The sequence below is a fragment of the Chinchilla lanigera genome, unplaced genomic scaffold (genome assembly GCF_000276665.1).
Source record: "Chinchilla lanigera isolate Chin_1 unplaced genomic scaffold, ChiLan1.0 scaffold00073, whole genome shotgun sequence".
NCBI lineage: Eukaryota > Metazoa > Chordata > Mammalia > Rodentia > Chinchillidae > Chinchilla > Chinchilla lanigera.
This window is the reverse complement of record NW_004955474.1, coordinates 4,970,103-4,986,702: the sequence shown is the minus strand read 5'-3', so window position 1 is coordinate 4,986,702 and position 16,600 is coordinate 4,970,103. Positions and strand designations below refer to the sequence as shown.

The following is a 16,600-nucleotide window of genomic DNA, read 5'->3' as shown; positions in this document are numbered from 1 at the left end:
TTAATTACTTGGCTTGCCTGGTGGATTCATTCTATTGGGGTTCATGGGAGTGTTGTCTTCATCGTCTTTTTCTATGAATATCCTTCAGAACTTTTTAGAGTGCTAGTTTGTTGATCATGAATGTCTTCAGGGGTTCTTTATCAGGGAAGTATCTTATTTCTTCATCAGTTTTGAAAGATACATTAATCTGAGTTGGAGGCTGCTTTTTTTAGGGCTTGACAGGCTTTCAAATGTAATATTTCAAGCGAGCTCAAGAGATACTAGACATTTTAAGAAGATTTTTAGTATTGAGTTTAGTCTCCCTAAGGATCCTGTTCTAATTGTTCTGACTCCTCCTCTAAATGACTCAGTGTTCAGGAGGCATCAGAATCTGAAGCAAGGCTTGTCACGACCCACTGTAGCTGCCCACTCTGGGAGCTTCTGATGTAGTAGAACTGAGTAGAGCCAGGGAATCTGTTTCTACCAAGCCATGAAATGCTGCTGATGGTGCCACTCTAAGGACCTGACTCTGGGAACCAAAATGCTACATTTTTAGTTTCTTGCAGAGGGAAAAACTGCATCTTCAGGTAAGCCTTAGAATGCAATTCAAGAAATTTGGGTCAAAGAACAGAGACTAAAATAGTGCTTACAGGAAGGAATGAAAAAAAGAGTAAGTGCTGAACTTCCCAAGGATAAAACCATCTGCCAAACTAACACACAGTACTGCTAGAACACAAACACTACCACAGTGACCTCAGCTTTAAAACCGCCAAAAGAGGGAATAAGAAATCAATGAACATAAGAGTTCAGTGTGCAACGCTTATGAGATCAGAGGGAAAACTAGATTGTAAAGAAGAGAATAAAATCGAGCAACAGTGGTATTACTGATAATCTGTCTCAACTGGTATCTGCCTGTAATGTGGACACGGTTGATATCAAGCATTCATTCGGGCAGTTTTCTTTAGAGTACATGCAGGTTTTTATCTCCACTCTTACTTGTGGAAGTGTGAGCACCACTAAGCCTCCTGATGGCTCTTGACCATCGTCTACAAGGAGACATCTAAGACAAGGCACACTGGTGAGTGAGTGTGCAAGCTGCACTACTACAAGAGTAGCTGCTAATGTTGGCAGTTTCTGAAGTCCAACTTTTGTATTTATCTTAAGAACTAGAGACGAACAAAATGACACTGAACCTTCGTGAGGCAGCTTTACCTTCGCTAATATCTTGACTATATCCACCGTCCGGCTCAATGTCAGAAGGGATCATAATGTGCCACGTGGTCATGCGCGCTTCGGCTTCCAGTCCAAATCCTTCCACATTGCTGAAAAACGCAAGTCAAGCTTAACTATCCAAAGGAAATGATTACAGCTCAAAACTGTAACAAAAAAGAATCCGTCTGCAGAGACATGTAACCTAAGGCTCCCCACAGTCCCCCTACTGGCAGATGCATAAAACAGAACAGCAATTTACCAAGAAGATGCCATTTTTATGGAGTATCTCACAGATTCAATTGGATAAATGTAATTAAACTAATCTACAGCACCACAATGATCACCTTCACGTTCAAGATCCTTCTGGATGACTGTTAACATTGTTACCTAGAAGTCACCCGAAGTTCACCTAACCAGGTAGTTCTAATACCCTGAGTCCTGTCAAGTTCCTCATCCACTCTCCTCTCCTCCAGCAGCAGCGAGAGTCGCAGCTTTCCACATGTACCACCTCTCTCTGGCTCAGGGCAATCTCCCAGACAGCTCTTTCTTCAGCACTTGCCCCTCCAACCAGGTCCCACATGCAACTCCACCTTACAGGCCCCTGTCACATGCTCCAAGGCACAGTGCTGCTTCCTCAAGAGCATCCCAAGTCCAACCGGTCACAGGCATCTGCTCTCCCCACAAGAGGGCTGCTGCAGGGGCTACGTTGCATTTATCACAGACCCTAACTCCATGACAGGCCCCAACATGCGCTACAGAATTACGTCAAAGCAATCTATAGAAAATACTGATTGCATCCCTTTAACACGGAACATTACCCTGAGATTTTTTACATGTCTTAGTCTCTAACAGCATGTAATTTACTTGCTTTGAAAGCAAACTTCCTTTTTAAAATTATACGGGACATATTATGATTACAGGAAAATTTAAAATGTGGAAAAGTGGAGGAAAAATACTCATTTTTTTATTAGATATAAATGTAATACCGGTCCTTTTCTATTTGCAGAAAGTATTAAGTAAAGCAGAAAAAAAGGGAAAGTGAAATGTTATCAAAAAAGTTAAAGAATTCTGGTGGACTAATCTGGAAGAGGAACTTAACAAAGCAAGCAGAGCCTCAACAATTACCTTCCGGCATGGAGATTAATCAAGCAGTGAGCGAGACAGCTGATGAATTCCTGGTCGTGGTTGCCAGGTCCCAAGATCAAGTTCCGATTGACAGTCAGGAGCCGGAGCGAGTCCAAGAGCTGTACTTGCTGAGGGACAGTCTTGTGTGCCCGTGAGAACTGATACAGGATGGTCCTATTGAGGCAGTGATAAACCGCATCCAGCGACAGTCCCTGTGATCTTCTCTTCGACTGCAGACATCGAAAGACACGTTTTTAGCAAAATGGACAACAAGGAGAGGCTTATTTATCATTCACACATGAACTCGGATTAGCTATTACATACCATATGCCATGCTAAGAACTAGGGGTGCTAAGGTAAGTACCACTAAGTTCTTGCTATTGTGGGGTTCACAACTTTTTATTTTGATGCTCTAGTTGTATCTCCTTGCTTGGAAGTTCTTCTCTCTGAGTTGGCTGTAAATATGTCCCTTGGGGGACAGGAGGGAAGTTCTGCACCTGTTCACCGCATACAGATACAGCGCACAGACAAGTGCTTCTGTAGTATTTTAGGAAAATGATGTTTATGGCTACAAATCAGAATAATTACGGGAATTACTGGCCACAGTGCTTCCTATTCTACAGTACGGGGTAAGCACGATTAATCCCTTGTGCCAAGCCAGGCCCACATCCTCAGCCACACATGCACGAGGAACAAAGAACATCGAAGGCACACGGACCACATGGACGGGTAAGGACTCAACGTCAAGAGAGCATCTCTTCAAGGCCAACTCGCATGCCTGTAGCCTTTGCACACAAAGCACTACGAAACCCATCGAGCTGCATAAACGTAAGGTTAAAGCAGCTGGTCGCAAAGGAGAACACCAGGAGGGAGGACAGAGACCCACAGCTGAGGGAGTGAGGCGGGCTGACCAGGGACGCACTGCACCTGGCTACTGGTAAGGGGCAAGGGTTAAAGGAATACTTTTATTCACTTTCAAGACGCATAGCTTTATATTAAACGTTAACATTCATTATCCTATCAGTTACAATGATTTCCAACAATGATGACACCATAGGCAGTTTTTCAGGAGGGAAACATGTACTCTACAATAGTGACAATGGATTACCTGTGCAATTAGTTGAATTATAAAATCTATAAGAAGTTTAGAGTCTTTGTTGAACATGCCTTGCCAAAGCTTGTCCACCACACGTTGTGTGAAATAAAACACATTGTTCACCAATACCTGGTAGCTTCCTCCACTCGTAATAGGCAGAGATGCGTCTTCCCCTAAATTCCGGCAGAAAAGAAGTCTAAGAAAATTGGTGTCTACTAGCATGAGACCAGATTCTCAAAGATATCAGGCTAAAGAAAAACAAGTGTATCTACAGCACTGAAGAAATACGACCACAAGCGCTAATGTACTATTTTAGGAAAATGATATTTATGGCCCCAAGTCAGAATAATTATTGGAAGAAACAGTTTTAGCGAGATAAAATTGTGGCGGATCGAGACACCCTGTGAGGTCTCCTACGCCTGAAGACCCTCTGTGACAACAGAGAGAGCTTCAACTCAGCTGCCAGTGGTGGCGAACTCCACGCAGAGGAAAACGAAGTCAGTTTACCGCTAGAAGCGGGTCTTGTGTAAATAATCAAGTGAAGACAACCCATCCAACACACCTCTGTTCTGTTTATCTGTATCTTTCATAGCAATCATCAGACAGGCAGATAAGAGCTACAGGAAAATGGTGACAATCAAGGGGTCTGTGATCTGTCGCCTTCTCTAAGGCAACCCTGATATCCTTTGTTTACGTGTGGCTAAAACACGTGCGACTTCAAGGTAATTCCCCAGCCCTTTCTTCTACCTACAATCCTCTCCCTGAGCCCCGTCTTCTCGGCAGAAACCCTGTACACTGCACTGCACATGGCTATTATTATTTCTTCTTAACTTGTCATAATAAGCAAAACTTTTACTATCTTTATGTGGTGTGATTGATCTCAACTGAGGATGAACAGGTACAAAAGTATGACTTGGCACTTGGCCTTCAGGGTGCACGGTTACATGTTAAGAAGATGCCAACGATTTCCTGGCAAATTTATTTTGGAAAAAAATGTAATTTAGTAACACAGAGGTTCTATGACTCATATGATCACTGGGAACTCAGAATAGCACATAAACTAAACCATTCCTTTTTTTCCTCTTCATAATTCTCATTTTGCTTACCTATAAGCAGTGGCTCCACTGGGAATGTATCAAGTTCTGCATTATTATTGTAACTAGATCCCAATGCATTGAAAAAACATATCCTAGTGTCTCTTGGCCTTATTTCTGGACCAGCCTTTACACCATAACAATGAAACAGAATTACCCAATAACACATCAGCTGCAAGAAGGTGGTCCATCACACCGTCCAAAATGTAAGTCTGAAATTCTTTTTGCTGAGTTCTTGTGGATCTTTCAGGGGAAGCCTAAATCAATAAAAATTGAAATCAGAGACATAATTAATTACAGAAAGACAGGGGCTCAATGATTTTTATGCTATGAAATGTATCAAAGCACAAAAAAAAAACCTCCTAGAAGTAAACTTTTAAAAATTTGACACAGGGATGGTATATATGGTTATAATCTTTTTCTTATTTTTCTGGCCATGGAACTTTAAAAAATTTAAGCAGAAACATCTTTAAATCCATTCTTCCAAAACTACTATTGTAAACTTTTTAATATTTAATACATATTTGATAATCTATTATACCTCACTTCCACAAGAGAGCTGGCAGTTCATAATGAAATACAGACAAAATCAGAAAGACATTTAAACAGACACAAAGCTCGAGATGGGGCAGGAAGTATTTACCACGCATTCGCTAAGCACATAATTCAGCTTCAAGCCTCCCAGTGTCAAAACAGAAACAAAGTATGTTTCACAAAGCTTTTGAGGACCTAAAAAGTACATTAAACCGCCAGCGGGGATACAGGCTTTCCTTTGAGTGTCAAAGAGGAATGCTCTCATAAGACAGCAAGGAGCCCTACAGGCGGTGGGATGAGATGGTGTTAAAAGTTATCTTGCATAGAAGCTGAGGGCATGGAATTCAGCGACGTCCTCTGAGAGCCTCCACCCGTGCTCTGGGAAGACATCAAGCTGCCTAACTTCCGAGTATCAGCTCGCGTATCAAGGCTGGGACGCAACCTCACCCTGGGAGCACAGGCCTGGAAGGGGAGGGCCTTGCCCACCCTCAAATGCTGACAGCTTCGGCAAGGCTTCTGACAGAAGCTGCATATGGAACAAGCCCGCAAGTGCTCAGAACGCTCGCTCTTAAGAAGAGATGCTGCTGGGTCTGGAGGCACATGCACAGTCCCATGTACACAGAAGGCCGGAGCAGGAGGAGTGCGTGTTCAGAGCTAGCCTGGGCAACTGAGCGAGACCCTGCCTCAGAATAAAAAGGGCCAGGGGCATATGTGGCTCAGTAGCAGAGTGTGTTTAGCGTGCGTGAAGTCCCAGGTTCAAACTCCAGGACTGGGGCGGGGGAAGACACAGACTGTGTTAGATAAAGGAGATTATTTATTCAGGTCCTTTCAAGTTTGAAAAACGCCACTGCTGAACACATCCACTCATCTCATACCTTTCGCGGGTGCGCGCTCTATGGTTAGGTTCAGCTGTGCTCTCCTGCACATACCCTTTCTCAACTTTGTCCTGTCAGGCTCTGATTACCATTTCAGTTTCCATGGAGAGCCTCTCCTTTTCCCCTGCACCCTACAGCACTGACGGTGTCTCTTCTTGGAGCTCTTTCCAGATTACCAAGGGGACAAGCTCTCCTGGGCATGCTTTTGAACTCTCCCACATGGGTTATTTTCCTGCCAATGTTAAACACTGCGGTCCTTGCTAAAATGGTTAGCACACTTGGGTCCTAAATTACATCACTGACTTCCTTTAATGGAACAAGTGACATTTTCACACGAGTAAGACCAACACCTATGGCTTCAAGGTTGACATGAACGAGTTAACCACATTAGCCACTAGGGGGAGCAGCGGCTCCTGAGAAGCAGCAGTCTCCACAGTCTCCCGCACTCCTCAGGGGCTAGTGACCCTGCTGACAGGTACTGCCAAAGGAATGTGAATCTACCTACAGGCAAGGGCTTATGTATGCTATTCCTTCTTGTGACCTTTTGTTTTGTCTGGAGACTGTTCCAGATGAATATTTTTTTTTTTTTTTTTGGAGACAGGGTCTTACTATGCAGTTCAGGTTGTCCTTGAACTTGCTATACAGCCCCAGTTGGCCTCGAACTCATGGTGATCCTCCTGCCTCAGCCTTCCGAGTGCTGGGATGACAGGTGTACATCACCTCGCCTAGCCCAGAGTAACACTTTGCAATTGTTTTTAGAAATGGCTAATTTCGAGACCAGCAGTGAGGCGCTTCAGGGGTAGAGCCGCCGTTATTTCCCTGACGATGGGCCAGGGGCTGAGGCAGACAATGTGAGGTGAGGTGGGGAGACAAGGCCACTGGGAGCCGTCCATACCCAGGGATGGGCCGGGCACATGGCGGCCCCGCAGCCGAATCCAGTCTGCGCTAGCTCTGCACAGCAGCGTCACGCACAGCCCTGCTCGTCCCTTGGTATGGGCGGTAGCTGCTCTCATGCTTTGCGATGTGCATCAATAGGGGACACAGACTGCGGGCCCACAGAAGTCAAGCAGGCCTTTCCAGAAAAGTCTGCCAATTCTTAGAGAAAGGCTGGGAGGATGGAATTAGAGAGGCATGTGAGAGACAGGGAAGAACAAACTGCGAGCCTAAAGCACATTCGGGATTCAAATGCTCACGGCCTGTACAGAACCCAAAACGAGAAACCTGAAGGCCATCGACCAGAGCTTGCTTATTTATGGCCTCATTACAAAAGCAACGCAGACGGGTGGAAATGTGTTTGTCTTTACCTCCAACAAAAGATCGATCAAGGGCGTCTGCTTGCTGGCGGGGGTGAGACAGAGGTTGTCTATTATTAAGACCCGCATGAAGTCGAAAACGAACTTTTTAGCTGGGTGGTTGGTCAGATAGGTCTTGGTGCCCACATTGCAGTACTCGGACTGACTCCTGTTCATCCCCGTGTCCGCGGCGAAGGCTTTGAACTCCTCAGCAGGAGACCCAACCTCGTCGTCGAGATCCGTCACCTAGGAGACCAAAGGGAGTCGCATGAGGCTCACTGTGACGCTTTCTCTGTGTGTCTCCAAAATATGAAACAGCAGCATAGCATCTTCCCTCAGGATTTACTTCCGACCAAGCTATCGGGATCATATTTCCCTCTGCTGTACTGGACAGGGCTTCCAGCCCGGTACCTGGCACCGTATGTCACACACAGCTCCTTGGCATATGGTCCCTGAGTGACCACGAACCATGGATCTGCTTTTCTGCAGAATTACAGGTCTCCTGTGGCAAACAGACCTTCAGTGAAGTCACAGCATGAGGATGACTATTTTTGGATATGGGAAGTCTACCTGCGGAGAAGTCAGTCCAGTCTCAGATGAAAACCTGGCATAATGCTAGTAACTAAGGCCTGATCCATTTTCTTTGCAGGAGACGAAAGTCCAAGTAAACAAACACAGTAACAAAACTACTGTCAATTGTGAGGCAAAGAAAAAATAGTTCAGATGAAAGATTGTAAGATGTTAGCAAGATTTTTAAGTATCTTGGAGGTCACATGTTTACCAAAAATGACGGCTCTACCATTATAAACAAGCTAGAGTACTAAGGTCATGTTTTACAGTATAAGTGGCTCGATCTCCTGAAATTCTCACAATTTTAGAATGACTATTTCATCTTTATACATGGAGAAAAGCAAGACAGCAGTTGATTCCAGGCCTTTCGGTACATGACAAAAGAAGAAACATTATGAAATTCTGAAGTACTATGAAAAAGCAACTTTGCGGGGGGGGGGGCTACTTAGAAGGACAAAAGAAGTATCTATACTATCTGGGATTATATCTAATAGTATTTTATTAAATTAGTACACAAAAAATGTTGAACAAAATAAGAACAGCTGGGCAGCAGAACTAAGAGTTACTATCTCTTATTTTAAGAGTTGGAACAGTTTGAGATTTTGCAAGTTTTCTTGTACCTTTTTCTATCACATAAATGCACTGATTAACAATTATAAAGTGTAATTTTTTCATGCTTTGTGAATTTGATTAAAAAATTGATTGACTTGGTACTAAGAAATAACTTGATGCAAGACATCTTTTATATTTGCATAGGTTTTTTTTTTACTGTCTTTTACCTTTTTTTTACTATTTTAAAGTTAAAAGTATTTCTGTCATAATTATAAACAAAATTAGCCTGTATTAAAATATATTCTACTCTGTGTATCTTTCATGCTTGAAATTTTGAAGGTTAATTCAATATGGCATGTTTTAGAATATTCAACTCAATAACAGCTTGTAAAATTTCACTGAAGGAAACTGGGTGTGGTGGTGCATGTCTGGAATCCCAGCACTTGGGAGGCTGAGGCAGGAGGATCCCTGCGAGTTCAAGGCCAGCCTGGGCAACACAGTGAGTTCAAGCCCAGTCTGAACTGCATAGTAAAACCCTGTCTCAAAAAAAAAAAATTTTTTTTTCATTGAAGGTTTTGATGAGGAAAAAGAGTATACACAATGAAAGCACTGGTGAAATTTTGAAAGTTTCTTTCTATAAAATATAAAATACTCAATATCTAAATCTAAATTAGGCATGGAAGATCAATGTTAACGCTGGATTTCTGTGTTTCACATTTGTTATAGTGTTCAAAACGCAGATAAAGTATTTATTATTTGTAAACATGCTTTTACAAAAGTAAATTTTGAATTACTAAGGAAAAAAAAATAGACAGTCAACTCTATGCTTCATTTGTAAAGATCAAATCCAGCAAATGCCTACTTCCTGAAATAAAAAGGAAAAAAGTGGTCTGACCAGAGCTCTATTAGCTGAGGAAAGTGTTTATAATTGTACCACCATCAGCACATCAAATAAGACGAATCAACCATGTTGATTTGTGTTATTTTGTCCTGAGACTCTGTATCACTTTGAATGTTCTGGCTTTGATTTGTTTACGTTTGTGATACTGGTATGCTGCCACTGTTCTATTTGTTTGTTTGTTTCTCACATACTGCTCTCTTTAAAATAAAGAAAATTAAAAAAAAAAAAACACAACAGGAAAGCAGGGGGAGGCTTCCTTCCGGTCTCAGGTGAGCAGGCTGCAGGGCGCCGAGACGTAAGTCATCTACAAGGTGGTCTGCAAAGCTATGAAATTAACTTGGTCACAAACTTAAAAAGATTGGCAAGGAAATATCTGCTAACCATGGCACAGACTAGCTCCAGGTTTGCCACTTTCCTCCCCTTTCCTACCATCTCCGAGTAAGGGCGGATATTGAAGGGGAAGACGGTCGCGGCCAGGGCGCACAGGAAGTCGGGGCTCATCCACATGGAGGCCAAGTCAGGCACGTTGTGGTACAGGTAGCGGAAGAACTGCATCAGCGTCACTGGGTACTCCCGCAGCCAGGAGCCCTCTTCTTCCGACTGCCACGGCTGGCACAGGGAGGAGAGCGGAAATCACGTTACAGAACTCGACAGCACCCAGAATGACCTGAACGCCCACTGCTGGCTACTCTGCCAGTGCTGGATGCGTCAAAGGTCCAGAACTCTACACACCACACGCGTGAGTGAAGACACGTGCGAATGTGTGTAAGTGAACAAAGCCCTGGAAACCGGGAGGATGTCTGTGTGTGCACTGGAGAACTCGGCTCTGGTAACCACGTCAGGGGCTCTGGTTATCTTTTCTGGCAACAGGAACAGTGCGGGGTCTGGGGGGCTGTGTCACCAGCAATGCCGTCCCACGTGCATCACGCTGCAGAGTCAGGAGGGAAAGAAAAGACGGGCGGCACCTCATCCTCTGAGCCTTTTACCATCACGGGAACCACGGCAGGCACGACACTCCTGAATACGACATCACAACAAAAGTGATGACGACAAGGAATCACCCGGTGTGAAGGTGCACACCTATAATCCCAGCACTCAGGAAGCTGAGGCAGGAGAGTTGCTGCGAGTTTGAGGCCAGCCTGGGCTACATACTGAGTTCAAGGCCAGCCTGGACTATGTAGTGAGACCCTATCTCAAAATAAGAACAAAACCAAAAACGATCCTACATGGTGGAAACACATTAAGTCATAGAAGCAAATTAAGTGGGCAAATGGTTCACAGAATTCCTGTGTAACAGATAGATACAGACATGTTTGGTTGTTCACGTCCAATTTAAAAAGCAGAAAATGGTAACTTTCATTGTTAATACATTTAATCTCTAAAGGAAAGGGACTTCCATAGTTCAAACAGTGTATCACTGTCGTAACATAGAAAATAAACCTTCACTATGCATGCGTACACATATATTCCTCACATGAGTGCTATCAGTCACTACTGAGGAAGCACTCACTACATGCCAGGCTGCAAGGCTCTCCCTGTACTTAACTTCATGAGATCCTCTGTTATCACCAGCCTTTTAAGCTGTGGAAACTGAGGCACACAGCAGCTAGCACGTGTGAAGTACCAGAGGCGGGAGCAGGTTCTAGAACCTGTGTCCTAACGGCTGCACACTATGTCCTTCCCTTGCGGATGTGAGGCAGAGCAGAGGCAGCAGAGACCTCCCAGCAAATAAACAGCAAAGGAACATCAGCAGATGACTCCACTGAAATCAACAAGCAGGCCAAGTACAGGCGGGCGAGGTGGGCACCTCTGCTTACCGAATTCAGCATGCTGCGGAGCATGCCCAGCAACAAGAAAGCAGCCTCCGTGCACACGTTGTGGATGGACGAGACCACGGTTCCGCTGGAGGCCGGGACACCAAAGATAAACTTCCAGATGGAATCCAGATCGAACTGCAGAGGCCAGAGCGACTGGAGATGAGGCGCCAGGAGCTTTTTGTCAGGACAGATTCTAGAAAGTTCCACTACTCTTCAATTTATTTGATTCTTTTTTTTTAAAGTGAGCAATGAAGAAAGAGAGACCTAGCAACTCTCCATCCTCCATTTCAAAGCTCACTTTTGTAGCTATTCTATGCATTATCTTGTGGGCTGCCTTAGGTATCTATGTTCAAATACTGCTTTCTACCTTTTTTCTAAATAAGCAAAAATAAAATACATGCTACTTAGCCAAGATGCTGTTACAGAAGGGAGGATTTTAAGGAAGATCTTTCTAAAAAAGCACAAGGACCTCACTTCCCCTACTCTCGGCGATCTTTTAATTCAAATCTAGATTATTTATAGGTAAGACCTGAGAAAACAGAAATCAATTTGAAGAGCTGTGCTAGTACCAGTTTTATGTAATACTTTATTGCTTTGGAGCCAAGGGGGCTTGAAAACCACGTAAGCAAGCAGAAGCAGGGCTCTAGCCCAAGTGATCTCATTTAAAAAACCTGTGAAGTACCAGAATTGATATCCATATGACTTGGCATTGCATGGAAGCAAAGTTGAGTTGAAAAGCTAAATTCCTAAAACTTTGTAGTGTAAGAAATGTAAGATTTACACAGACATACATAAAAGTTTTCAATTAGAAGTCAAAAATCCTCATTATTTTCCCAATGTCGATATTATTATGAATTAAAAATATTTTTCTAATCAGGACCTGCATCTACTCCCTTCATTTTTAATTCTCTGAAAATTAAATCACATTTCTAGATAAAAATTAAACAGCTCTGAACAATTCTTTCGACGACCATGAAAACCACTCCACCTTCTATGCACATGTAATCACAGAGAGCGTCCACAAGACGAAAAAGCCCGGGCAGTGACGAGGGAAAGTTGGGAAAGTTATCTACGGGGTTTTCACACTGTTTGCGTCCCAAATGAAATCTTAAACGCGAGGAAGGGGGCGGAGTCAGTAACTGGTTTCAGGTGGTTAGCCCGGACCCGAAGGCGCTGGCTGCGCACACCCACACGCACACCTTACTAGGTAATTCCTACCTTGCCACCCTGCTTACATCGGCTGCTGGCGACAGGCGCACTGACCTGCAGGTTCTCAGGCAGCTCACTAACTGGCTGCTGCAGAAACAAGGCCATGAGGAGGAAATAGAGGGCAGGGACATTAGTGTGCTTAGGAAGGAACGACTGGAGAACCGGAAAACCGGGGAAGTGGCAGGCGTCCCGGTTGATCTCCCTGACCGTCGATCTCCCTCCGGCACTCCTGCCCACGTTGAACCCTAAGAGAAGAGGAGATACAATAATAAAATTAAAAACTGGCAAGCACGTTGTGCAACGAAGGGATGTGACGCGGCACTCGGGATACCTCCATCCCGAACATACAAGTAAGCATGAGCGATCAGCTCGTAACCGTCCAATACATCTTCTGTCAGTCATCCTCTGCCAGCTCTCTGCTTGAGCAAGCCAGGCAGGGTACAGGTTTTGAAACGCAGCTGGGATAATCAGATACAAGTGTACGAAAATACTTCAGGTGATAGAAATTCTACTCATTAAAGAATAACTTCAGCCGGGCCTGGTGGTGCAAACCTGTAATCCCAACTACTCAGGAAGCTGAGGCAAGAGGATCACAAGTTCAAGGCTAGCTCGTGGAACCTGTGAGACCCTGTCTCAAAAATGGAAAGGGCTGAAGTGTAACTCACTAGAAGAGTATCCCTGGGTTCAATCCCTAGTATTCCTCACCCCTCTAAAAAAGAGTAACTTCAGAAGAACTCCCTTCTTCCTGCTTGGATTCCCTTAAAAAGGAAGTGTAATTCAAAATAGAGTCGAACTTGAGAATGCTATACAAATAGAAGTTAGAAATATATTCGGTGCAGCAGTCAGGATACCTCATTGGTCTTGAAAACCATGATAAACCAGTTAATTTTTTTTTTGTCTTTTTGAGACAGCGTCTCACTATGCAGTTCAGGCTGGCCTTGAGCTCACTTTGTAGCCCAGGCTGGTCTTGAACTCGCAACAGATCCCCCTGCCTCAGCCTCCTGAATGCTGAGATTACAGGCATGCGCCACCATGCCCGGCCTTAAACCACTTAATCTTAAATTATGGACTTAGGGAAAGACTAACTGAAGAAACAAAAGGAGCTTCTCTACAGCATGCAGGGCAGCTGGCCGGCAGGACAGCAAGCGTGGGCCCACTGTGGTGCGGCTGTCCGCGGGGCACCGGCTGCCCGAGCCTTCTGCAGAAACCCAGCTTCCTCAGGAGACAGGCAGCGCCGCTTCTGACGGCTCACGGCACCTGTGTCTCCACCAACCTGTGCCTCCGTTCTGCAGAACTCGCCCTTTGCCACGCTAAACCTAGTACAGTGCTGAGCATGCAACCAACGTCAGCCAAGTCTTGTGCAAAAAGCAACCGAGAGTGAAGAACGAGTGTGTGCTTGGAAGCAATCTATCTCTCAAACGGAAGGTCACATTTTTTCAATTTTTCTTTTTTGGGGATGGAGTGAGCACATACCGGCCACTACTATTTAGCATGATAAAAATGCAATTTATGTCTATGTTGCTTTTTATCATAACCAAATGCTCAGTGTGGTGTGAGCCAATCTTCTCAAGTACCTCCTACTAAGTAACATAAACCGGCACAACAATTAGCAGGCTCTTTCATGTATCATCTCTGAATCATAATGCATATGTGAATTATAAGCTGCTATTATCAATTTTAGAAGAGAAAATAGGAGATAGATTCCAAGTCACAGTGTCGATGAGTAGTAGAATAGGGTAGAAGCCTGATATCTTTATTTAGGGTTCATAAGATTGTGCTGTCTCCTATATGTCCCTGTTAATGATTTCTCTACATTTCTGAAAGAATGGCTCATTAGACACTGGGCTGATTTTTTTTCATTATAGTAAGTTCTAAATGAAATTATTAACAGAAAGTATCACGTTATACATAAAATAGAAAAATAATTCTGTTCTCACTGCAGGCCCTAAAAGGAAAGTGGTAGTATGAGGCGTGAGGAGGAGGCTCAGTGGTAGAGTGCCTACTCAGCATACATAAGGCCCTGGGTTCAAATCCCAGCATGACCAAACAAAATAGAACAGCAGCAACAAAACTAGGAAACCAACATTAGCACTGTGTCTTCATTTTTAAAGTCCCACACTATATCCCCCAACTACTAATCTTAAGGAGCATTTTAATGTACTATGATTGGCATTAGGTGTTGTTAGGCATTGACTCAGATTATGGCTGCATTTTTTTTTCTTTCTGTTTTTTTGAGACAGGGTCATGCCATGTAGTTCAGGCTGGCCTTGAGCTCACTTTGTAACCCTGGCTGGACTTGAACTTGCAACGATCCTCCTGCCTCAGCCTCCTGAGTGCTGGGATTACAGGTGTGTTCCACCATGCCCGGCCAATTATGGCTACATGGATGGTATTTTTTTTTTTTTTTTTTTTGGTTTTTCTCCGGTACCAGGAACCGAACTCACGACCTTGCGCTTGCCAGGCAGGCGCTTTGCCGCTGAGCTAAATCCCCAGCCCCTGGATGGTATTTTTATAAAAAAAAATTTTATAGAGCCTAGTGAATAGGAACTTCAGGGTCAATATCACTAGATTGTTCCTCAGACCAAGGAGAAATATGACATATGTATCTGTCATATAGATAGACAGATATTAAGGAGAAACTACATTAAATGAGATCAAATTTAAATGGAATATTCTGATTCATTTTCTGGAATCAGGACAGCATGGGCAATGTGCAAGCAGGTTCTGATGAGGGACAAGCGAGTTCTAACCCACAGAGTCAAATGGGTCAGATGTGGAAAATGCACATCTTTCTAACATTACCGAAATGATGAAGGACAGAAGAAGCCCAAGACGGTGAGGAAACAGACTTTTAGACACCATTATTACCTCATGTAATTAACAACCTTAATCCCTAACTAGAGAGATTAATTCTTAACTTATACTAACAAGCTTAATTTATTTCTATAAAAACGATTTCTGTACTACGAAGTATGTATCTATCTCCAGATTCACGAGGGCTAAGTGAGATGACTCACTAAAAGAATTCTGCAAACCACAACATACTCTGTGAATCTTAGTTTATTAGTGCTGCTTTTGGCCTTCCAAAGAAGCGGTCCCTTTTTAAAGCAAGGGGCATCAGAATCCCTGACTTGAAATTATACTATAAACCTACAGTGATAAAAACAGCAGGGTACTGGCAAAACAAAACAAAACAGACCCAAGGATTAATGGAATGGACTAGAAGATGCAGAAACAACTCCAGACATACTTAGCCACCTTATCTTTGACAAAGGTTCTGCATACATTCACTGGAAGAAATATAGCCTCTTTTATAAATGGTGCTGGAAAACTGGCTCTGCACATGCCGAAGATTTAAATTGGACCCATCTCTCTCACCATGCACTAAACTAAATTCAAAATGGACGAAAGATCTAAATATTAAAACAGCAACATTAAATCTGCTGGAAGACAGAATAGGTAAAATTCTTGAAGACACTGGTATAGGCAAAGACTTTACAAATAAAACCCTGATCGCATAGGAACCATCACAAAGAATCAACAACTGCGATCTGATCTTATTAGAAAGCTCAGCCAAGTGAAGAGACAACCCATGGTGTGAGAAAAAATGTTTGCCAGCTGTTCCTTGAAGGATTATTACCAAGAACATATAACGAACGAACTCAAAAAAAAAATCAGACCTCCCAAGTTTAAAGATCCAATCCAAAAATGGACACCTAAAGTGAACAGACACTCTCAGATGAAGTTACTACAAAAAGCAAATACATATATGAAAAAATGTTCAACATCACTGGTCGTTAGAGAAACGCAAATTAAAACAACACTGAGATTCCATCTCACCCCAGAAAGAATGGTTAGTATCAGGAAATCAACCACTAACAAATGCTGGTGGGGCTGTGGGAAAAAAGGAACCCTTCTCCACTGTGGGTGGGAGTGCAGACTGGTGCAACCACTGTGGAAATCAGTGTGGAGATTCCTCAAAAAACTAGGATTGGAGATCCCATTTGACCCAGCTATTCCCCTTCTGGGTATCTTCCCAGAAGAATTAAAAACATCATACCAAGTGATATATGTGTACCCATGTTTATAGCAGCACAATTTGTAGTAGCTAGATCTTGGAAACAACCCAAATGTCTATCAACTGAGGAATGGATAAAAAAAAGTGGTCTTTTTATATACTGGAGTATTACTCAGCCATAAACAAGGATAAACTGGAGACTTTTTTAGGTAAATGGATGCGTCCCACGAGCATACTCGTAAGAGAAATAAACCAGATGCACATGTGTAAATATTGCATTGTCTCCCTAGTGTGAGAAGCTGAAAGAGTAATAAGATCCAAAATAC

General features: G+C 43.4%; 1 protein-coding gene across 7 annotated transcripts in view; it reads right to left on the bottom strand.

The window, feature by feature from the left end:
• The window catches only part of Wdfy3 (WD repeat and FYVE domain containing 3), a 280,520-nt gene that overhangs the window by 58,719 nt on the left and 205,201 nt on the right, over window positions 1–16,600 (bottom strand). For 4 of the 7 annotated variants that reach the window (XM_013502725.1, XM_013502727.1, XM_013502728.1 and 1 more), the window contains 8 exons: window positions 12,266–12,501; window positions 11,048–11,182; window positions 9,612–9,839; window positions 7,220–7,453; window positions 4,664–4,763; window positions 3,425–3,585; window positions 2,317–2,546; window positions 1,192–1,301 (listed from right to left, as the gene is read on the bottom strand). In XM_013502725.1, coding sequence (XP_013358179.1) covers window positions 1,192–1,301; window positions 2,317–2,546; window positions 3,425–3,585; window positions 4,664–4,763; window positions 7,220–7,453; window positions 9,612–9,839; window positions 11,048–11,182; window positions 12,266–12,501 — 1,434 coding nt within the window. The remainder of the gene's footprint in view (window positions 1–1,191; window positions 1,302–2,316; window positions 2,547–3,424; window positions 3,586–4,663; window positions 4,764–7,219; window positions 7,454–9,611; window positions 9,840–11,047; window positions 11,183–12,265; window positions 12,502–16,600) is intronic. The other 3 variants (XM_005401374.2, XM_013502729.1, XM_013502726.1) reach the window with 2 other exon arrangements.